The sequence below is a fragment of the Linepithema humile genome, chromosome 4, assembly GCF_040581485.1.
Source record: "Linepithema humile isolate Giens D197 chromosome 4, Lhum_UNIL_v1.0, whole genome shotgun sequence".
Lineage (NCBI taxonomy): Eukaryota > Metazoa > Arthropoda > Insecta > Hymenoptera > Formicidae > Linepithema > Linepithema humile.
Genome location: NC_090131.1, coordinates 3,277,521 through 3,300,396, shown reverse-complemented (window position 1 = coordinate 3,300,396; position 22,876 = coordinate 3,277,521). Strand labels below are relative to the sequence as shown.

Below are 22,876 nucleotides of genomic sequence, written 5' to 3'. Positions count from 1 at the left end.
GCTTGCGTCAATTTTACGATTGTCCAGGTCGACAGTCGACCGACCGGCTGGCTTTTTCGCCGGCCGTCCCATTCACTTTCGTGTCGCCATTCAGAGATGTCGGAGTAGACGACGGTGTCGCGAGATCCGGGCCGAAAAGAGAGGAAAGGAAGCTCGCAGAGATGAAAAAAAAAAGAGAGAAGGGAAGCGGGACACGGAGGGGAGAGAGAGATCGAGGTGGAAGCCGCGAGAGAGAACGCGAGAAGGAGGAAGATACGATCGTTGATGCCGATCTTTGCAACCGGTACAACGGGGACTGGTTTTTCGTCGCGCACACGGAGGTCGGCAGGCGCTTTTTGTCACCCCTTTAAGCCGGCCGCGCTTACAGTGATAAATAAACACGGCAGTCCCTCCTTCGCGGCTACCACGCTGCACCTCCGATGCGATCGATGCGATTTGTCGCGGAGGAACGTTGCTCGGACTTTTTCCGGCGCACTAAGAAGCGGGAAAGAGGGAAACGCGAGATATTGAGAATCGTGCCGCCGCATTTCGAATAGTTTTTGAAGTCTGTCAGATCTGTCAGAATAGTCACTTAATTGATTCGAGCGCACGCGCGTTTGCTCAATCTGCGCGATTTACCGATTCGTTTCACGAAGGGTCGGTGAAAGCGCGAGGTTATTTATACAATTTTTTTTATTTTCTTTTCCGCGAGAAATTACATTGCACAGCCGCTGTAGCGTACCAAAATCAGAATTTGCATGCGCAAAACATGTCTTACGAAACGTGTAATACGAAAGGATCAGGATTACTCTTACATCGCGCGATCATTAAAATATTTCACGCCAGACTCATTTTCCTAAATGTCGGGAGTAGTGCGTTACGTAACGACGCGCTGGCCACGGCACGGAGGCGAGAAAATTGATTCCACGACGCGAAATCCGTCGGTCACGACGCGGCGTTTAGTCGTTGCGCGTCGGCGTCGTGAATTTCTCTAATTATTTCGCTTTCACGCCTCGTCGCTGCTCATCCATGCTAATTTGTACTCATCTGTCAAGATCCGTCGCACGGACAAACCGGCGCTCGTTAACGCCAACGCGAAATGACGATTAAGTCGCATTCGGCCGGCGGAATTTGTTTGGCCGCGTATGGAACGCGTGTAATCGCGCGCTGCCAGATAAGTGGAATGAGACACCAGGTGAGAGGGACGCCCGGTGAAATAAATGGCGCGGGAAGTAAGTCCCTTTTTTAAAAACCTTTCACACACGCGTGCCATTTAAGATGTTGTCGCACGTTGCTTGGGCAGCTTCGCCGCGGATGAATGACCCCGTCACGCTTGATTCGTTTAATGATACCTCTTACTGATTATTTATTTTACGATAAATGAGTCTGTTAACATTTTTGCGATTGGATAAGTGTGTGCATTTACAGAAACTTGTTCCGTGATTTCGGCGCGCGGTTTGAACGATCGTCGAGATAAAAGAGCGTTCACAGACAGCACGTGAGGAATTTCATCAAGATTTTCGTGGACACGAAACAGGATTAGTCATGCGGATTTAAGCGCGACTTTCGTGCCCGGAGAGAGATAGACGTGGGGTACCGATTTGTTCTACTTACAAAACGCGTAGGCCCGAATGTATGCTTAGTTTTCCATAAGTCATCGACTCAAAGATCCGTGACGCTCGTGGCTCGCACTGACGTTATCTTGTTCGTCAAATTGATTTTTTATGCACGGAAATCTTTTACAATTTTCACAGTTGATATATTCATAGCTAGACAATTAATAATCGTGCATAACTTTATAATTTTTAATTGAAAGTGTAACTAATGATCGACTATGAAAACTGCTCTTAAAAATTTAATGTATCGCTTGAAAGCTATTTTTTACGAAGATTATTCGACAAAGAATAAGTTAAAGTCTGTGTATTTTTTCTGAAGATATTTGAAAGATCGATTTCTGTTTATTGGGAATTAGTCGTGCCTATAAGCTATTGAAATCATAGATACTTTTACTTTATCGTTCCAAAGGTTATCAAGGCGAAACCGTCATAATCTTCTGTACATAAATGTTTACCTCGATTTTGTGAAATCAATACGTCGGAGCATCAATTTCTTATTAGCTTATTTGAATACGAGAATTATTGAATGTTTTCGATGATTTATATTATGCAATTATATTATGAGATAAAATTATAAAAAATAAAAATTTATAGCAGAAGTACTTAGCATAAAAGTGGTCAAACCTGGCATACGTATTGCGAATTACAAGCAAAAAAATTATTTCGCGCGTTTTCTCCGTCAATGTGCCGCACGTTTCTTCCGATTTCACATCTTTCGACTAAGTTCAGCCGGGTTATCGGCGAAGATTATGCTTTTGGGTCACTTTGCCATTCTGAGAAGTATCACTTTCCGTCTGCGACAGCCAATCACGCGTTTCACATATTATATATAAAATACGACAGAAAACTATTCGTTTCTTGTTTCTGCCGACTGTTCGCAATACATAACACAGCGGAATAACTTTTACGTCTTGAAATAGGATTGAAAGCAGACTGTGTTGGCACGAGCGTACCGAATAAATTTACCTTAAGTACTGCCGCCTTTCTTAGATACAGAAATAAATCACGCCCAACACGCTAAAAACGGTCGAGAGGACAGAGACTATGAGAGGAGCTCGTCGGGACATTCTCGCTTCCCCCTGAAAAAAGAAGAACGCCAGCGCAGAACACCCGCCGCGGTTGCAATCTTCGCGATGCACTTTCATCTGATGATCGCCGCTCTCGCACACGTAGAGAATCCCATTTTGCACGGTGCACCTGCTGAGTGGTAACGCAAGAGGGACGGCGACAAAGAACGCGTGTCGGACTCCGATTGTGATAACCGGAATAACTTCTCGTGTATCCCAAGGTCGTTGGTGCTTCGCTACGTGACCTTTGACACCTCGCGCGCTCGACCCGCGACACCTCCCATGGTGCTCGCCGATCTTCTTCTTTCACCACGTTACCTTGAAACGCAGCCGGCATCCCTCGAGCGAGAAAGTGCCGGTTTTGTCACTCGTTGAGGCCCGGCGGGGGAGATCGAGAGAGAAATACATTTCCGCTTTGACAATTATGTGTTTACCGAGTTGCAACGACATTCATTGGCTTTTCTAAAATATCGGCGATACGCTCGAATAATTTTGTAAACATTTCGTTGTCTCGGCGACAGTTTTTCGACCGAAACTTACAGTCATTAAAGTCATTTTTCGCCCGATACTGAGAGCAAGCTGGCGGAAGTGCTTTAGGTATTTAAGATAACTAGACGACAAACAGAGAAAAGCAAATAGAACGAACCCTATACGTCTTAACTCTGTTTCTCAAATGCAAACATTTTTCATGAGAACCTTTTAACTCTCCAACCTTTCTAGCTCTTTTTCGTTAATGGGAACAACCCACACTCGGCAGCTTATAAACAGACGAGTCTTTGTAATAATATAAACTTATAGTTCCATAAAAATAGAAGTAGGCTTTAAGAGACGATAATTGTTATCACGAGAAATGGCGGTCCACGGGCGTCTAATATCTATCATCGCTAGGTAAAGAGTTAAGCTTCATCATAATAGAGAACGCGCTGTATAATGTATGACTATTCCTCGCAACAGAATTAGATTACGTCGTTTGTTCTAATTATATACAGGACATTTACATTCCACTTTCATAAATAATTATACATAATAAAGATGTCTAGACACCCTGTTGAATAAGCAAATATAAATAAATGTCAACTCTTGTGTTATAATTATACTTATTTATAAGATAAAGTGATCCTATTTTGAGATTACGATCTGTAATTTCTAGGTTTCGTTTAATTTAGGCAGGCTTTTGTTTAACCTTTTTCTTTGACATTTATTTATGAATATCTGCTCTTTCTTGAGATGAAAACCGCTTTGTATCAGTTTGATATTCGGGATGATTAATATCAAGGAATTTACGACAATTATTTTTGACAATTTTGTATCATTTTATTGACTCGTTATCAAACGCAGTGCACTCGCACCGTATACTGCATTTAATTCTTTGACTTAAACACATAGTTTACATAGATACTAATGCCATTTTCTGCTGCACCTAGATCGAAGATATGTTTTAAACACAGGTACAAGAACACGGGTACAGTGAACATTACGAAGGGACATTAAATGCAACGAATGTGTGCGGCAAGTATGACATACGGTAGCATTCGATATAAAATTACGCGAAACACGTGCTTTTAGTGTCGTATCCATTTAAATAAAAATAAAAGTCAATGCAATTAATTTGATGCGCGATGTTACTTTTTATATCGTACAATTACTTTGAACGTGCAGTAGGTTGTATCCAAGCTCCATTTAGAAATGCATTTATAATATTTAATATATGTATAATAAGTATAGTAAGAAATTTGGCGACATTAATTAACGATAGGTACAGCGTTACTTTTTAAAATCTTTTTTTTTTAATTAAACTTACTTTTGCAATTAATTAAAATACATCTATTTATATGTAAGTATTATATTTTACGACTTATCGAGTCGGAAGTGTGTCTCCGAATGGGAAAAGAAATATATTTTCGAATAATCCGTTTAAGTACAAATTGTATTGACAAAAATGGGCGTTTCTCGAATAGAAGAAGTGTCTTATACGGAAAATATCTTGCTATGGAAATTATTCGCTGTGGCGGATTAAATTAAGAGGTTCGTCTTTTAAAAGATGTAGTCGATGAACTGACGAAAGTTCGTTCGAACGATCGCGATACTAATTAAATGATATTTATGTGTGATCGTTATCGGATCTCGGTCGTTCGTTTCGTACTTGTTTCTTTATCGAGAGAAGCTCGATACGAATTCCGCAGTATAATTCTACGTTTTCGCTTTTATATCTATGGTCCAGCTTCACAGCAGTGTCAGCAGGATCAGAATGAAGGCCAATGATGCGCCTAGATTCGCTACCGTAGATGCGTTCGTGAGGTTGAGCTGGCTCTTCAGTTTCTCCGGCACGTCTAGGTAGATTTTTGCGAGTCCCACGTCTTGGATCAGTTTCGAAAGCTGCGATACGTCGACGTCATCGTCCTCTGACGACCAGATCGTTAATGTTGTACTGGATGTCGAGTTCTCCAACAACTTCTTTATAGACTCAATATCGTTCGCCACGAGGCCAGCTCGTACAGGATAAGTTATCGGCTGTGTAACTTTGTTCTCCTTTAGAACGTCGAGCATCTTTTGGACTTGCTCTAAGGTGTATTGACCATCGGTAATGTTTAACCCCTTTCCGTAACTGAAATATTGAAAGATTGTTAAGTTTTGTTAAATTAATTATGCTTTGACTACGTAAAAATTAATAAAATAGCAATTTTTATTAATATGAGCGCGAAAAGAAAAAAATTTACAAATACTTATTTTTACAAAAATTTTCAGATAATAACGATCTTTTTTCAACAGTTTCATTTGTCTTATTATCTGTTTATTAATTTTCCGAATAACTTTGTTAATACATCTTTAATATTAACGCATATCCATCACTTATGCATTTTATCGAAGCGTTAAGTTGTGATTATTACCTCTCAAGGACTACGTATTTATAAATCTTTTTTATAAAAGATCATGCCATGGTCACGGTACATATTTCTTTGCTTATACGGTTAATTAATTACAAGGTTATATATTAGAAACTGCTATTAATCCGTTCAATGCACATTAATAGTTGTTTACCTGGTTGTCCAACCGACGGAGAGAGTAGACTCTGGTAGAGTTTCGTTAGCTCCTTTCAGGAAAGTTTGCGCATTAATCGGAGTAGTAGTGGCGTTGACTGGTCCAGGAAGAATGTCCGCGTTGAGGAAAACTGGGAATTTCAACTAGACACACAAATATTTCATTTATACATCGAATTAAATATTTAAGCAATATGTTTATATAAATATACACACGTTTGATCGGTATTTGGAAAGGAAGTTCTTGCTCAAATCGAACACTTCATCAGACTTGAAGTCCAGCTTGATGCCCTTCGAGCCGTTACTTTGGCGAATAAAAGTTTCGAGGAAGTCCTCGAGCGATAGATCACTCTCATTAGCCGGTGGATGCGCCATTATTGGGACTTGATATGCACTGTTGGTGCCGTTAACTTTGCCCAATACAACATCGGCCTCCAGCATCATGATGTCCCCTTTAAAAAGGAAAGTCGGTTGTCCTAGTGGGTTGGTTACTGTATGCGTGCATGTGCGAGCGTGTGCAGCATGCTGTGGTTGAGACAACGAGCCGGATGGGAGGGTTCTAATATATACGTACACGTGCGACGAATATCGATCATGCCTAAAGAGGCTGGAAGACTACCGGATCCACTCCCGTTGACGCTACTGTTGACGCTCAAATGACCGAAAATTTTGGCTTTTTCATCACCAGAAAACTGAAAGCACGCTGACAGAGGCTTACGTCGCTGTCAGATCGCTTGAAAACCGCGGATGAAGGAGCGCGCTTTTAGCGAGCTTTATAAAGCCCTGACGTCTTTCTTTCTCTTTTTTTTTTTTTTTTTTTTTTTTTGTTGATACCAAAGTGATCGCTGAGCGAGATTTGCGGTAGATTATGAGAAAAGATGAAAGTCCCTCTGACGTGATAGAAATTGTGATGATATATAGAAAGGTGTGATTTATATGTAATTGGATATTTGATGACGATTGGGATTCTTTTTTCAATTTTAATTTTCGATACGAGGAAGACTCTATATCCTTTATAATAGGAATAAGAAGATTGTAAATATTAAGATTGCTTTTTGACTCTTTCCTATATTTTCTCCCTTATATTTACTGAGAATTTACTCTAAATAACCAAGATCAAAGATCGACCCTCGACCTTTAAAGTTTGATTTTTCAGCTTATTATCAAGCTTTTATAGATGTGCGTATAAATGTGCTTTTTGACGAAACGTGCGTGCAGATGATTTATCAACGAAAGTAGAAAACTTAAATTGTGAATTTTTGTTCTCGCGCGCGAGGGAGAAGCTGAGGTTTCAGAGCCAAACTTAAAGTTGGCACGTCGTGCACCTATCCGTGATCGAGATACGAAATACATGTCTATTAAAGCTGCCGGTCTAGAATACGAAACTAATTGATGTAACTTGTATTTTATATAACTATTTTATATCCACTTTGTGAAAAAGACACGTGACAGAAATCTCGGAAAGTAGACAATCCATAAAGCTTTCTCCCTCGCTGTCGATATTTCTGGAGGCGCACTTCTCAAGGACGTTCCACCATTATTTAAAGCGCGCCGATATAAAAATACATGTCACCATGCGGGTTGCATACAAAGGCGCGCGCGATCGGACGATATGGGATATCCATACGAGTGACAAACGCTCAAGGTGCCGGCATTGAAAGCCAATGTCGCATATAGCGAAATGCCACGAAGTTCATTAACTAGTAATGTGTCGATGGTCGATGGAGGAATCCTGAACTCGCGATAAATGAGCGTCTCATCGAGACGCGACGGTTTTGCCGAGATTATTTTTCGATAGCTATTTTCCCCAATATCAAATATTTACGATGACTGTTGCTCATTTGCGATCAAACTTTTAAGTGCGTCAAATAGATGTCTATGTATATCTAAATTGTTTCTGTCCTTCAATCATATCGTATAAGCTATTACGGACAACTTATCACATCTTATTATGCAATTATCATCTTTTGTAATCTCATTGGCGTAGTAGCGTTAATATTAGCGTTAATCTTCGAACAGTCGCGTTTTAAAAATGTATTATAATTTCTATTCATAAAAAATCTTGGTCGAAGCAATACTTATGATATTGTCTGAAATAAATCTCTCGAATGACTATTTTTGTGTTTATCAAGCATAAAATTATAATCGTCTTATTGGAGATTGCTGAAATTACCGATTTGTTTTGACACGTAACACGTTGTAACACGTTGAATAAAAAATATATCCGGTTAAAAATATGTCATCCACGTGACCGTTTTAGAATTAATAATAAATGTTTACTTTTTGTACACAGTGAGAGTGACAGTCGTGTTAAAATTTTCAATTAAAACATACGTCAGTGTCGAAACTTTAATTAGTGTGTATTAACAAAGGACAACAATTAGCTTGGATAAAAGAGGAAAGCTCTGTAACATAGATATGAAATCTAAACTATATATCTAAAGAGACAATACAATCTACGAAATGTTTAAATTAAAGATACGTCAAATATTTACAAAGCAATTCTAACGTTGCCGACGATATTTGTTGAGCGCGCAAGAATAATCATGGCGCCAGAGCGGCATTTCGTCCATGTCTCTCTATCCCTCGAATTGCAATAAAGGAAGAACGAAGAAGAGAAACCATGATGCGTTTCTCTGAATTACAGCGCGAGTGACTTACCTGACGAGAGTGCCTTTGCCAATTCCGTGTGGTTGTTGACGGCATGCGCCCAAACGATTTTCGTGAGATTGCTCTTGACATCGGGGAAGAATTCGCTCGGGGGCGGTGAAATGGTGTCGTTGTTGCTGCTGCACATGGCGAGCTCTGAAACACGGGAAGCCCTTCAACTGCATTATACAGGCCATGTTTCGTATTCGCGCGATGCACGGACTTGACCTTCCCCATCAGTATTCTCGCGACCCCGTCGACCTATGACCCAATATTGGACGGACTCGCTCTATAATTGAGCGAGAACTCGCGCGGAATTTCTCGCGCGGTGCGATGCGGCGCGATGCGGCGACGTGGCGGCGCGACCGGGTGCTCTCGGAGACGATCGGGAATCTCGTTCGCTCCTCCTATTGTGTCCGTTCGATCGATAATAGCGCTCATTTGTCAGGCTCGTTACGAGCGGCTTCGAGCCACCGTCATCCGGCGTTTCGTAAAACTCTCTCGTGACCGGCGGACCGAACGAATTCGGGAGGCTCATCTCTCGTCCGAAATATATTACTTCTCGCGACGGCGCGAATGCATTTTTTATTTTTACGCTGACTTGCCCGACAGCACAAATGTCGATAAGTGAATTACGTACGTACGTACAAAGCCGTGACCGTGCGTAGTCAGGAAACAACGACGTTCGCTCGGGAACGCGTCGCGATAAATTAATAACGAAATTGCGTCGGTTTCCGTCGCCCCGCGCTATGGAAAATTCCACGGAGTCCTCGGCTCTCTTTCTCCGGCGAGTTAGATCGTTTCCGGGCCATGTGGCGAGCAAATTTCGCACATCGAATGACCCCTCCGAACAGATTGTGAGATCGGTCTTCCGAGACCTTTCGACTGGATCTTTTTATAATATGAATAGTTAATACCGCAATACAGAGCGGAACAAAATCTGTTCTGAAAACGCCTACTTTAAAACTAAATTTTACAAAGAATCTTTCAAACATGAGAGAAATTTTCTTACAAAACAGTAAATAATATTAAATAATTTTTCTAAATATTTTCATTAGAATTTCTATTTTTTTTGAAAAAGAAAACAACTGCGATAAATATGTTACGTTCGACAAAACGGTTTATTTAAAATTCCCCTGTTGCTAATCAGCTTACAATCAGAAGGCGGTGTTTGTTTTTCTTCTATCACGTTGTAACTGGAGTGCAAAAACTTGACGAGGAATCTTTTTCTTGCGTAGACCACAAGCTCTGTGGCATTAAATTACTACGCTCGTTAAGTTGTATGGATTTGGTCGTTTATTTATTGTAAACTTTTCTAAAAAAAAAAAAGCACTTTGTTTTCGTGAGGAATCGATAGTTAGCCACACAACCGCGCCAATGATTCCGACTGACCCGTTTCCGGTCCAGCGATCGCGGATGAAGCTGGACTCGTGCCGACCAATGGAGATATGCTGAGCTGACTTTTTTTTTAAGCAATAATAACAGCTTTCGGCTTGTATATTTCCGCTGCAACTTTACGGTTAGTGACCATTGCTATCTGAAGAGTTGCACAAGTTACGATTGCATCTCTCTGTATAAAAAAAAACTTTTCTAAACTTTTCCCAACCTTTTTTTAGGAAACTCCACTCTACAGTGAATATTGAGTATACAGTTATTAAAAATAATTGCATTATTGACAAAGAAAAATGTCATTATATAATAATTAATTGTAATTATATGACAGAAGGATTGTAGTGAGTGAATTGCATCTGCAACCGCAACACTGTAACAAACCGGGCGACCACTCCCGGGTTAATTTAATGACATTCCTACGGGGATCTATAACGCCTGTGTACTTAGACACACGATACCAGAGAAATGAGTCATTCGGTAGATAGTATTTGAACAGGTCACGCAATGTTAATTCATGTTTTGATCTGCATCGTTTATAACGTTTCATACGGGGTATGAGTTTTCAAATATTTTGTGGAAATTCTTCCTTCTTAGGTTCCGTCTTTGGTTCCTTCTTAGGAAGGTCAGGAAAGGAATTCGTTTTGTACGTGCCCGTTTTAGGCCCTGTCAAAAATCTGACCTGCTCGCGCTCCCCCTGTATCGCTGCTACAATGTCTTCGAAACGGCCGTTTCTGATCCGGCCAGTCTCACACAGAGACTGTACTGTGTTTAAACCGGTCCGACCAAGAGGGAAAACCGTGAGAGCGGTCCTTCTTTTTTTGTTACGAACGGTCGAGGTTCGCTTGCCCGAACACTATGAGATCGAGGCGATTGGACTAACCTCGGTCGAGCACAACTGAACCAATTGGACAACCGATCGCCCGTTTTCTCGAAGCCAATATTTCCCGACAATGCGACGTGTCGCTGCACCGCGGCAGCCCGGAAGCTTTATTATTGCAATTGGAATTGCGAAGTTTTCCCGCGAGGAGAGATACTTTGCGACGCGGCGGAGACATATCTGTTTTAAAATGCATAGCATGATTTAAATTCTGTGTATGCACCATATAAAATGTGATTATAGCGTATTAGAAAATAATATCGGTTGCAAAATAAGTTTTCTAGTCTAGCCCATTTTCTTGTTTTTTTTTCTCGATATTATTACTTAGCGCAGGCTTTCGTAAAACTTTAGCTTGACAATTTCCGATACTTCAAATAGAGCGTCAATTTTTATCCTATTTACTTCACGGAAGAATGTCAAACGTCACGAATGGTATATTGCCCGTTCTTCAGCTGTGCAATGTCTCGAGTGGGCGCTTTATCGCGGCCTGTATTTTCTTAGCTCATACCGAGCGACGTATCGTGGATAGAACGAGGATGCAACGGGGAAATCGAATCGGGCTTCCAGCCTCGTGAGCAACACCGCCGTCGGCGTGGCCGTCTTTCGCGGCTGTTCTACAAAAGAACCCGATGCCCCTCGTGGGCTGATAAAAGCATCTTTCACGCGTCACCGCGCCCCGTATAGTTTGCAAATAGCCGCGACTACCGCGCCGTTCTCTTCCGCTTAGAATGCGCTTTTGAAGGCTCCAGGGCGTCTCTCGCCGGCGAGGCGGACGCCTCGGAGCAAGTTTCGCCTTAGTCAGCCGACTGACAAAGCGTGACTTATGGCCGCATCTATTACTGAGGAAACTTAAGTCTCGATTAAAGTGGAAATCAGCCGATCGAAAATGGCAATTTGGAACTTTAAACGGAGTCTGATATCTCGGATCTGCCTGACGGAACTTCACGTCAGTCAGTCTAACTCTACAAAGATGCAGAACAGGTCTCAATCAGAAAGTTTCATAGAAAACTTGCTTAGCATAATCGATATTCCTAGCTTTTACACACGGAAAATATTTGAGCGAAAGATAAAAATATACAACAACAATTTCTTTCCTTTTTTCATTTATAATATTATTTTAATCTGACATTTTTTTATTTTATATAATTGTCCATGTAATGTTGGTTATGATTGGACATTTTTTATTTTTAAAGATAAAAAGTAAGGTCTCAGACATTGAAAATTATTGCGAAATGTAGCAATTATTTATTTAGTATTGCGAGACAAGCTGCGTGATAAAAAAATAATTTATGTGCATCAAGTGAGATCAAGTGTAACATCGATACATCGATGGTAAATAAATAATGGCCCGATTGTAAGGTAAACAGCAGATAGACCATGTCAGTTTCTCAAGTTGTTTAAACTATGCGATTATCTGATATATTTTTAGATGCGATAAAATGCGATATTATGCTTCTCTAAATCAATTATCTAAATCCTTCAATGTTTATCGAAATATTGTGTACATCATAAGTAAGCTTCAACAGCATTACTTTTGTGTCAATAAACATTGACTATTTACTCAACTTAACTGGAATTATTTTAGTACAATACAATGGATCGTTTTATTATATCGAAGTATTTTTTATAGAGTTTACATAAATTTATTGAAAATAAATTGTTGAAGATCTTTTACTAAATTCCTAACATATTGTTTTGACCGAAATTAAGGATTCTACAAAATTCAAGTTCAAATTGTATGTAAAATATTGATACTGAATTTGAAATTGAGACTCACTGCTCGATTGTTTAATTATGAAGACACGTCTTTTTGGCGAGTTCAGACGTCACGTGCGATAATGATAAATTTATGGAATTCTTTTCCCGAGGTAGCTCAAGAGAGACTGAAGAAGTAATATATATTCACTTGATGTGAATATGCAATTTTATTACATTAAAGTCGATCTAAAAGAGAAATTTGTCTTGTCAAGCAAATGTTTAATTATTTTTCTAGTAGATGTATTTAATTTACATCTTTCTCTAAAAGAAGTGCTTTTTGTTTTAGTTTCACGTAGTCGATTTGCAAACGTTGCGCTCCTGTTGCTGAAGTCAATGACCGCCTCTACGGAGGCGAAAATTTCCCCTACATTTCAAGTAGTCAAATTCAATGACTCGGACATAGTTCTCAGATATTCCAAGGAGTGCAAGCGCACCTAGTCTACGCTTGCAACAGGGCGATGAGTCTGCTCTGCTTATCGCAGATAAACATGTTTTTATCAGAGCGTTATATTTTTCCACATTTTCAAGTAAACTGCATTGCTCCATTGCGAGCTCTACTCAGGTGATATCAAATAAAAATGATACCGTGACTCAGAGAGGCACTCAGAGAGTCATCGATGCAGATAAAATCCAAAATCACATCGCTAGTGCGTATCTTCGCGCGTATAATATATCCCCTCCTCTTTGTTGGAATGGCGATTAAAACGACGAAATAACGTCGCGAGATTATACGCCATGGTCATGTGGCATTGGATACAGTGATACTGCTTTTTCGGATTAGCGTTTCTTGATAATTTGTTTGCAAAAGGTTCGGGCGTTTAAATATCGTATCTCATAATAGCTTTGTATAACGCGCCTCGCAATAACATCGCAATCCAACACCGCGCGGTTGTTTTCACAGTTTAACTCCTTGATATAATTATTTACGACAAGTCATCGTACTCCCCTTTCGATTTTCGCGCAATTGATGACGCAAAGCAGTTTCGCTTCTCATCGCTTATTAGGTGTTTTGCTTTTACAGCGAAATATAATATACGTTTATTTCGCATTATCATTTCTATACATTAGATATTTGTGCGATATAAGCATATCGCAATAGTTTGCGACACAGAATTCAATCAAAGAGCCATTTGCTTTAAATTATTTTGTAATTAAACATTTGCATATAGCAGTCAAAATGCAGTGAAATCGTTAGCGAAGATCATTAGTAAATTATTTGCAAATCATTAGTGAAGATTGCACATAGAACGAGCATACGTGACTTTTTATATAGATCGCGATGTCTCATTAGCCTTGACTTATAAATCTAAAATTAATCTAAAATTAATATTATCTTTTATGATTAATTAATTGCTTCTTGGCTGATTATTTGACCTATGCCATTCATTTTCATAATGCGAACTACTGGCGTCATGGGATTATTCCTGAGTCTTGAATGTTACACTAATTGTTTGCGTGCGTCGCGCAATTGCTTTATTTTTGCCGTCGTCGTGAGAAGAGTGTTACTGCTCTTCGTTACTTTTAGAGAAGATTATTTTACATAAACAATTACATTCGTCTTTTATCAACGGGTTACCAAACTCGAGCCCGCTGCATCGAAATTTCGACGAAAAGAGATTACCGTGTTATTTTTATGTCTTCCATCTTGTCTGCTTACCGTGTAAACTACGGCAGTGGACCAGCAAAGGAGCGCTAAAAACAGTTTATTTATGTACTATTTTTGCGCGGTATGTAAAATACATGCCATCTTGCCATGGTCACGGCGGTTAATCTATTTTCGTGGACACTTCATTTATAAGCAGCATGTGATTTGCCAATATTATGGGTGGTAACACCTTTAATAATTACTCTTTTTTTTAGCGACAGCTATTATGATGAAATATATTTGAAAAATATTTTGTTACTATATGGTGGTAAAAAAAATCGTTTGATAAAAAATTCATTGCTTGGTATTATTTGCGCATTGCAAATGATGAAAAGATATGCTCGCGTTGGAAGCAAAGGAGTTAAAAGAATGTATGATAGGTCTAAAGTATCAGGATGTGGTAACGGATGTGGAAGAGGCTTAAGAAGCGGCGCGCGTTGTATCGTCATCGGTCATGTACGGTAAATATTGTCCCATGTATTACGAAATTAATTGCGCTTCCGTTGCGCGCATCGAGCGATGGCTAAAATTGAGGGCTAATTTAATGTAAGATGCTAAAAGCTTGCCGAGCACGTATGTATATATGTCGACCCGGCGTGCGTCACCGTGAGATTATTATTAGCGATCGATTGGGGAACGGATCGAGATGAGGATTTATTACGTGTCATCGTCTTGAGATCCTGTCTTTCAATCCTACGAACCCTTTTTACCCAGAAACCATGATGGCGATCGCGCTTGGATTGATCCGTTGGGAAAGGCGTGTTGTTATATATAATAGCGGGAGAGTGTGAGTGAAAGAAAATTTAATTGACCACAATCAACGTAAACCGAACTTAGGTACCGTATTTCAAGTCTCGTTATCGTAGTTTGTGAAGTCCGTTCCCTCTCCCCTAATTGAAGCATTATATGCCGCAAATTGATTTAAACTGCGAAACTTCCTATTCCGCGTGAGGAGAAATGGCTTTACGTCGAAAGTCGTTCATTTGTTCGTCGCGACGTCAATCGTGCCAGGACATTTAAACCGACGTGATCTATAAAAAGCTTCGGTCGTAAAGTCACGATCCGTCGAGCAGCCCATCGTCTGTTCGAATCAACGGTGCGTCGATTTTATTGTCTCGCTGTAAGAAAACTTTTCAAAGTCATTTTGTTTCTATTTACGGAACTGAATAGAATATTTATGAATGTCACAATACTGTGCCGAACATCTCCTGTGAGATCTTTATAGGGCTAAACTCAACGTAAACTTTATTCGCGACTTAACAATCGGGGAAGCTGTCCTCTGCGATGGCGGGCGAGGAAACGGCGCGACAAAAAAAGAAAATCGATACGTCTATTAGAAGAGCGTTTGGTTTTTCGATGCACGAGACGTGCCTCTACACGGTTTACGACCGATAAAGATACTCCAAACCCGATTTTATGATCTAACAATAATAAGGATTAGACTCGTAACCGCAGTATGTAATGTGGCTTTAAAATTAATTTATTTATTCATAAACGAGACAATTTTTTTAATATATAAGGAAATGGAATATACATTTCAGCATGGGAATACAAATAAAGAGCTCTATAAATCAGAGACTAAAAAAAAAAAAACAATTTGCAACATAATATTAGAGCAAGCAAACAAGATTGTAATTACACCATTGTAAATATTAGTTTTTTGTTATTGAAGGATATGCAAACACAATTTCGCTACAGTTAGATGATAAAGATGACAAAAAAAAGAACGCAGATTTATTCATGTAGAAGTTGACTCGACATAATAGAATCGATACACATTGGTTTGGCGGAACTCAGTTTCGAAATGTTTGCAAATAATCACGAGCGTTCTCACATTAATATTTTCACGCCTAAACGTAACTCGTTCAATATTATCGGATTATCACGCAAACTAGATTTGCGTCAAGTATATCATTGATCAGGACGAGGCGCCTACGATATTCTTACATAAAATATAACTTGCTTCGATGACATTTATTATCGGAATAATGCACGAGATAATTTTTTTTTATTTGGCGTAATAAAAAAATACGAATACACATTATTGCGCAAAAATGTTATTAATGTTAATATATTAAGTAATGCAAGCCATTTTTTAACAACCGACGGTCCAAGAAACTACCCTTGTTCCGAAGTGGTCGTTTTACGCCCAACTTAGCAACGCAATAGACCGTTTATTTTAAAAGCGCACAGTGTAAAGACATAATATTGTTTTATCAAAGCGTCACATTAGAATTGAAAAATTGTTGTATATCTATTTAATAACGTTAGCGTTAGATTCACAAATCGGACTTACGGATCATTGCCAGCGATACGATTACTGCGAACATGTTCTCCATGGTCTTTGTTGCTAGGTATGCCGAGATGGGGTAGTCGACAAAAGAAGGGACGGATAAGTGCGAGCGAGAAATAGCGGCAGAGGGAGAGACACACAGAACAGCACAGAACCGACACGGCTCTCCGACTCAGACACCCGGTCAACTCCGCAGCCTCGAAACGACTGAGTGTCTCCACGAGAGGAGCGGCCGGCCGATCGTCGAAATCCAGCCGTACATAGTGGCACGTACAAGCCATCGGTCATATTTCGCGGCGCCGCGACGCCGCGCCGGCACACGTGCTCTCACCACCACTTCTCTCGGGGTGCCCCAGCGCGAATCGCAAAACGTGTATTGGGGGATGGATGGGGGGATGCGATAGGGGGTAGGTGGAAGGTAGGCGAGAGACGTGAGGGGAAGGGCGCGCGATGCATGGATCGAATCGAGAGCTGTTTCGAGCCGCAAGGGTTAGGAAGGATCTGTCGTTGTTACGGCTTATCGCGGGCTTTCGCTGCCGCACGTCCAATGCGGCGATTTCCGCGTGGGACGTTTGCAATAGATCATGATGTACTTGTGCGGCCGGAAGAGAAAACGCGTTGTTACGGAAATATCAGACTGTGCCTCTGAGCGGGTAAATCGTCCGTTATACAGAGAACCGATGAATGGAACACTACAAATAACTCGGGTGTTGGTAGCGCTCTTTTTATGTATTAAAAGAAATTAGGGTCTTGGAGTGTTTTTTTCACAATACGTTGAACCGCACGTTAACGGTTTTGTTTCTTGCACACGGATAAAAAATATGTTAGTGAATGGTAATATTATATATATATATATATATTTATATAGTATATAATATATTATATACTATATATTATATTAATATAATATATATAATATAAAGATAGTTAATATAAACTATAACTATAATAAACTATAAGTATATATTTCCGTGTCTTTGAATACAGGAAAATTGGACGCAAATCTAAAGTGGATGATTGTGTGTTTACTTGATTTCTGTAGTTATTATTAATCATCATCATATTACAATCATGTTTTATTGTCTATTACGTAACAAGATTATTGTATGAGGAATTTTAAAGTTCGTATTAACTTTCCGTGTATAAAATTTCCATAGCGACTTCGAAAAGTCAGAGAAATCGATCAAACAAGACGAACTGTAATTTGTCGAATCATGACATGATGTTTTATCGATACACGTTTAATTAATTCAACAAAACTTTAAATTATTAAAAGCCCTTAATTGTATTCTTAATCGCAATACGTGATTAAAATAGTTTCGATGAGGTTTTTGAAGAAATGAGACCTAGCACTTTAATGCGTCATAAGCATGAAGAAAGTTCATATTGTTATAACGTATTGTCTTACATAGAACTTTCTGTGTGCCTGACATGTGCTCGGCGCAGGATCCCCAAATGAACTATAAATGCAGGCTACGAGGGTCGTTTGCCTGACTCCCTGCATGCCACAGTGAAACATCTGTCGAGGGTACACGACCTAACGATTTGGGACGACTAAAGGGACTAACGCTATCCTTATAGAATTTCTCATCGATAAAACTATGATTTTTTTTTTAATTTCTTTGAAAAAATACTTTACTTAAAAAAAAAATAGTTGAAGAAAGCGATTAACTTTTTTAGTTTCAAATTATAGTAAAAGTAATGAATTTTTTCATTCAATTATTATATATTATACAATAAAAATTTGCTATAATTGTGACTAAAAAAATGACTTATTTTTTTTTTATTTTATTCATTTATTACAATTGTTTTAATTATTCAAATTTCGGCAAACATTCGCGGCGTTACGTGTAAAGGAATATTTTCTGTAGACGAATTTGAGAACCGTTGAATTCTAGCAAAATCAGTTTAGCTGTACGAGCGTCATCTCTTCTAGGCATAATTATTAAACATCACATCTCTCTAGGCATTAAGCCGTTGTCAAATTATTTCAACATCTTCAGCGTTATCTTGACTCATCTGATCGCATTATATGACAAGTTTATGCGACGTGTCAGATGTGTAACGTTTAGTGGAAAAAAAAAACGACGGATCTTATCATCTTCTCCCGCTGACAAGAGTAATTCGCAAGATGACGCTTCCTGACAGATTCGCTGAATTCATGAATAATTACTCTCTTTTGTAGTATCAAACTCCGCAAAGCGTTCGTATCGTAATTGTTTGATTATACAATATATTAAATGCTTCAGTGAACCTTGATGTATATTTCATTTTCAGAAGCCATAATAATTATTATTATTTGCTGTTGAGAATAAACTCACAATTACCTCTGACGGAGAGAAGTTTATCCCTTTATTGCATACAATTGTAATTTAGGTACAATTAATTAAATATTTAATTGTTTTTTACATATTTATGAATTTGCGCCTCTTTGATACTTATTGATTTTATTTATTTGGAACATCTATAATGAATTCAGAATTAGGCATTCTTGTAGCAATAATCTTATCTATGTAATTATGTTCACAAGAGGTACGAACATAATTATTGTTTACGTGTGTAAAATGGCATGACGGGTCAATTGTGTTAATGAGTTAATTTCAGGAACGCTGTCACGCGATTTTTTTTCTCGCAGAAGGGCTGCTTATTTACTTAATGTTGGAATTGCGGCCCTTTTGTACTTTTTAGAGCCGACATCTCACGTTCCTTAGAAAGCTTCTCTCTTCAACGATTCCGTTGCCATGTAAGTTTGTGTTCAAAGTTCATGCGACTCTTATAATGAATCATTATGCCATTGATTGTATACTCTTTCTTCATATCTGATAACGCGATCTGATGGCGTAGTTAATATTTAATTAAAAGAAGATACGCGACACATTACTCGGTTATATTTTTTTCTTCCTCAGCATAGATTGAGGATATCACTGCGAGAGTTTTTAATATTTGCGATGGTTATCTTTAATCAGCCAATGGATGCTTTCAATCACGAAAAACATTTAAATTTTACCTTAAAAGTATCTCGAACACGATTGCTGCGCTTTTCATTTTTCTAGTTGTCAAACAAAATTTTTCTCAAATTTCTCTATATTATTTCTCTGAAACAATAGATAGATAGAAGTACTTTCTCATAGATTATTAAAATTTCTGACTGATAGGCGCACAAAGAAATGTTCAAATTTTTCCTGAACGTAGGTAGTTGTTTGTACTTTCTGATAAAGATCTGCTAGCGTGTATGTCCAAATGTCTTAGGGCGTCTTGATCATCAATGCCGTGATGGGGTTCGTTAGAAAAATTGATATTTCCACGAAACAATAGCGAACGCTATCTATTTTTTATTCCTTAGCAAATTCTGGCTCGAAATGTTTTAAGACGTCATTTCCAACGCCGTGATGAGGCACATACGTTAGATTAGAAAAATTGGTACAGGATATGGCAAAAGTATCTCTAAGATAAAATTTTGCTGTAACTTATGAACGAAATAAAAGGAAAGTAAGATTAAAAGTAAAAGTTAATTCTTTGTTATTTTTTTACATTACGTGTGAAAAATTATGTCTTGTAAGTGTGAGTCATTATAGTTGAAGAAAAAATACGTTCTCCTTATCTGGTTGTTCTCCATCTCATGTTTTGTAGGTATTATTAAAGAAATTTTTTCTCGAATATTTGCTTTTAGCTCTTGTAAGGTTTGAGGCTTAACATAAACTTTTTCTTTGAGGTAGGAAACGTATTCTGAATAGTTTTATTTGGAAACTTTCCGTTCCCTACTAGACCTTTTCTCCCACAGGAAAAAGTCAGGTGCGTTCAAATCAGGTGATCGAGGTGATCAACTCAAATCGCTGTTTTTTTTGCGATTTTTTGCGATTTGGAAAGTATTGTCTCAGAACAAAGTTACAATTTTGGTTCGTTCGGCTATTGTGTACCTTTTCATAATTAAATCTCCAAATTTTATCTTTGCAATAAAAAAATAAAAATTAGAAAATATTCATAAACAACCAAATTATAATTTTTTTAAATAATAAAGATACTTTCGCCGCACCCTGTATTTCTGCGAGACAATAGCGAATGCTATCTATTCTTTATTCGTTGACAACCTCTGGCTCGAAATCTATCTGCGTCATTCCGAGACGCTCGCTCAAGTACATCCGCTTTAAAAAGCGTTCTGCGTTCGGGCGCGACAGACGTGACAATTAGGTGTTCCAATTTTCGTCCGTATGCTAATGCCATTGTAGATTTCACTCGCCGGTGCGGAAAAACAAAGAGCGCAGCTGAATTCAGGGAAGTCGAACATTCGATCAATAGCAAATCCCTGCGTTCTCGAGCAATCTTTCGCAAATTTCAAGCAGAGGTAGAGTAAATTTATCGATTTAAGATTCTAAGAAAATTGAAACATTTCTTGTGAATTTTTATTTCCATATCTTCTAATCTTTTATCTGGCACGAGGCACTCGTGCGCGAGAAATTTTTGGCCATGAACGGAAAGCACATGTTATATTAGCATAAATATAATATTATATCTTTATCTATGTTATCACGGCGAAAGTCATAAAGCAATATTTTAACTCTTCTCGTGAAAATACTTTCTCGTTTTATTACGCGTAAATGCGAAGAGATTAAATATTGTTAACAATTTAAAACGCGTTTCGCAAAGTGGCTCTCTAAATGTATAGAAATGTCTGTTTTTACTCATCCATGATTCGCGTGCGATACCATTCATCATTGATATTCGCCACATTGCGCGTGATCAAATCCGATCTTATTTCTCTCCTAAAATTCCTCTATTTCGCTTCAACCATTGCAATTCTCGACAGCAAGCAGCGTGTTTGTTTAGCGGCTTGTTTGGGTATTCAACATTCAAAAGTCAACAATTGCGTATGCGCCGCTTTAAATATGTGATTTCAGTTCGCTCGCGTTACATGCGCCCGATTCGCGCGGTAAGCAGCTTAGCTCGCGTCGTGAAAAAAGAATAAAAGAAAAGTATCCGCACGCGTAAGTATTGCAATTCTTGTACGCAATGTCGCTTATATTCTACTGTCACTACTGCGTTTCCTTCTATACGCTTTGTCTCATACACGCGCGCATATTTTGTCGCGCATCGGAAATTGAATATATTGATGAAAGAAGTTACTCTATTGCCATTCGTTACAAGTATTTTCACAAGACAGAAGCAGATAGCATCATTCGTAATGGAACGTGCATACGAGTCCTTGCTGATATTTTTTTATCATCTGTTATATTATTTTTAGGCGATACGTTTCATGATTTACAATATATAAACGCGTACAAGTTAATATATATATATATATATATATATATTAACTTGTACGCGTTTATGGACAATGTGTCTATATAAAGCATAAATGTAGAGAAACTGTTTCTGTTCATAACTTTTGTTAAAGCATTCTTTGAGTTATACTGGGAGATTATAAGATTGAATTGGTAGGATTACATAAAGTTACAAAGGCTTATCAGAATAGAATGTCAAATAACATTTTTACAGGTACATCCGTCTTTGTGGAGATATAAACATGTTGAGTGATTCAGCCGTCGTCTTATGAACATTTTACACTACAAATATGCGTTCAATGTTTAAATACATTAACTTTTGTTAAAGCATTCTTTGAGTTATACTGGGAGATTATAAGTTAGAGTTTGTAGTATCACATGAAGTTACAAAGGCTTATCAGAATAGAATGACAAATAACATTTTTACACGTACATCCGTCTTTGCGGAGATATAAACATGTTGAGTGATTCAGCAGTCATCTTATATACATTTTACACTACAAATATGCGTTTAATGTTTAAATACATTATTTTGGGGAAAACAAAAGAAAGAAAAACTAGAAAAAAATTATGTTAAATGTAAAAGCTATTTCAAATTTAGATAAACAAGCGTTTGCGCTGTTGCACATTCCGGTGGTCACTTCGATGTGATCGCGCATAAATGAATTTTGCAGCAGCTCCTCTTTAGATCTGACCTTAGGAGACAAGCAAAAACAACATATTCGCCGTCACGAGACTTGCGCTGATCAATAATATATATAGTACGATAATGCTCCATGTGTTCTTTATCAAATTAGGTATTTCAATGAACAGGCCCGTTATTGTCATATTTCGATTTTTCTTATTTGTTTTCTATGCTGTTTAATATGTACAGTGATTATTAATGTAGTCTTACTTGTGCATGCTGCGACGAATCTGCCAGTTCGATTGGAACTGTACAAGTCACGGTTATATAAGTTCGCTAATGATGTTATCGTGTGATGGCGCGGACAAGTGTGCGTCATAATAAACTTTCATATTTTTTATATGCAATTATCATTTTGCACATTTAGACGAAAAACGCATATCGCTTTTTTTATTCATTTATAACAAAGTTGTAGCGCTTTTATAATAATAACTGAAAATGTTCAATACTTTAAAAGCAATCATCTTGATAACATAGTAATTCGCATTAACAGTAGATGATAGTGATTAGCGAGACCATTACCAAACGATGATAAGAGAAGACGAGAAATTTGAATTATTTCACGATTCATAATCAAGAAAATATAGGAAAAATTTAA

At 38.3% G+C, this 22,876-nt stretch overlaps 1 protein-coding gene across 2 annotated transcripts; it reads right to left on the bottom strand.

The window, feature by feature from the left end:
• Window positions 1–3,951: 3,951 nt before the first annotated feature.
• Window positions 3,952–22,809, bottom strand: LOC105672288 (protein FAM151B). Of its 2 annotated transcripts, none has more exons than XM_012367130.2 (5): window positions 22,489–22,809; window positions 8,362–8,505; window positions 5,917–6,152; window positions 5,702–5,844; window positions 3,952–5,267 (listed from the first exon to the last, which is right to left on the bottom strand). In XM_012367130.2, exons 1-5 carry the CDS (start codon window positions 22,595–22,597, stop codon window positions 4,886–4,888), a joined length of 1,014 nt encoding a protein of 337 aa, XP_012222553.1. In that variant the 5' UTR covers window positions 22,598–22,809; the 3' UTR covers window positions 3,952–4,885. The 2 variants fall into 2 exon arrangements, with proteins under 2 accessions (XP_012222553.1, XP_012222554.1); XM_012367131.2 differs by lacking the exon at window positions 22,489–22,809 and adding an exon at window positions 16,318–16,594.
• Window positions 22,810–22,876: the final 67 nt, after the last annotated feature.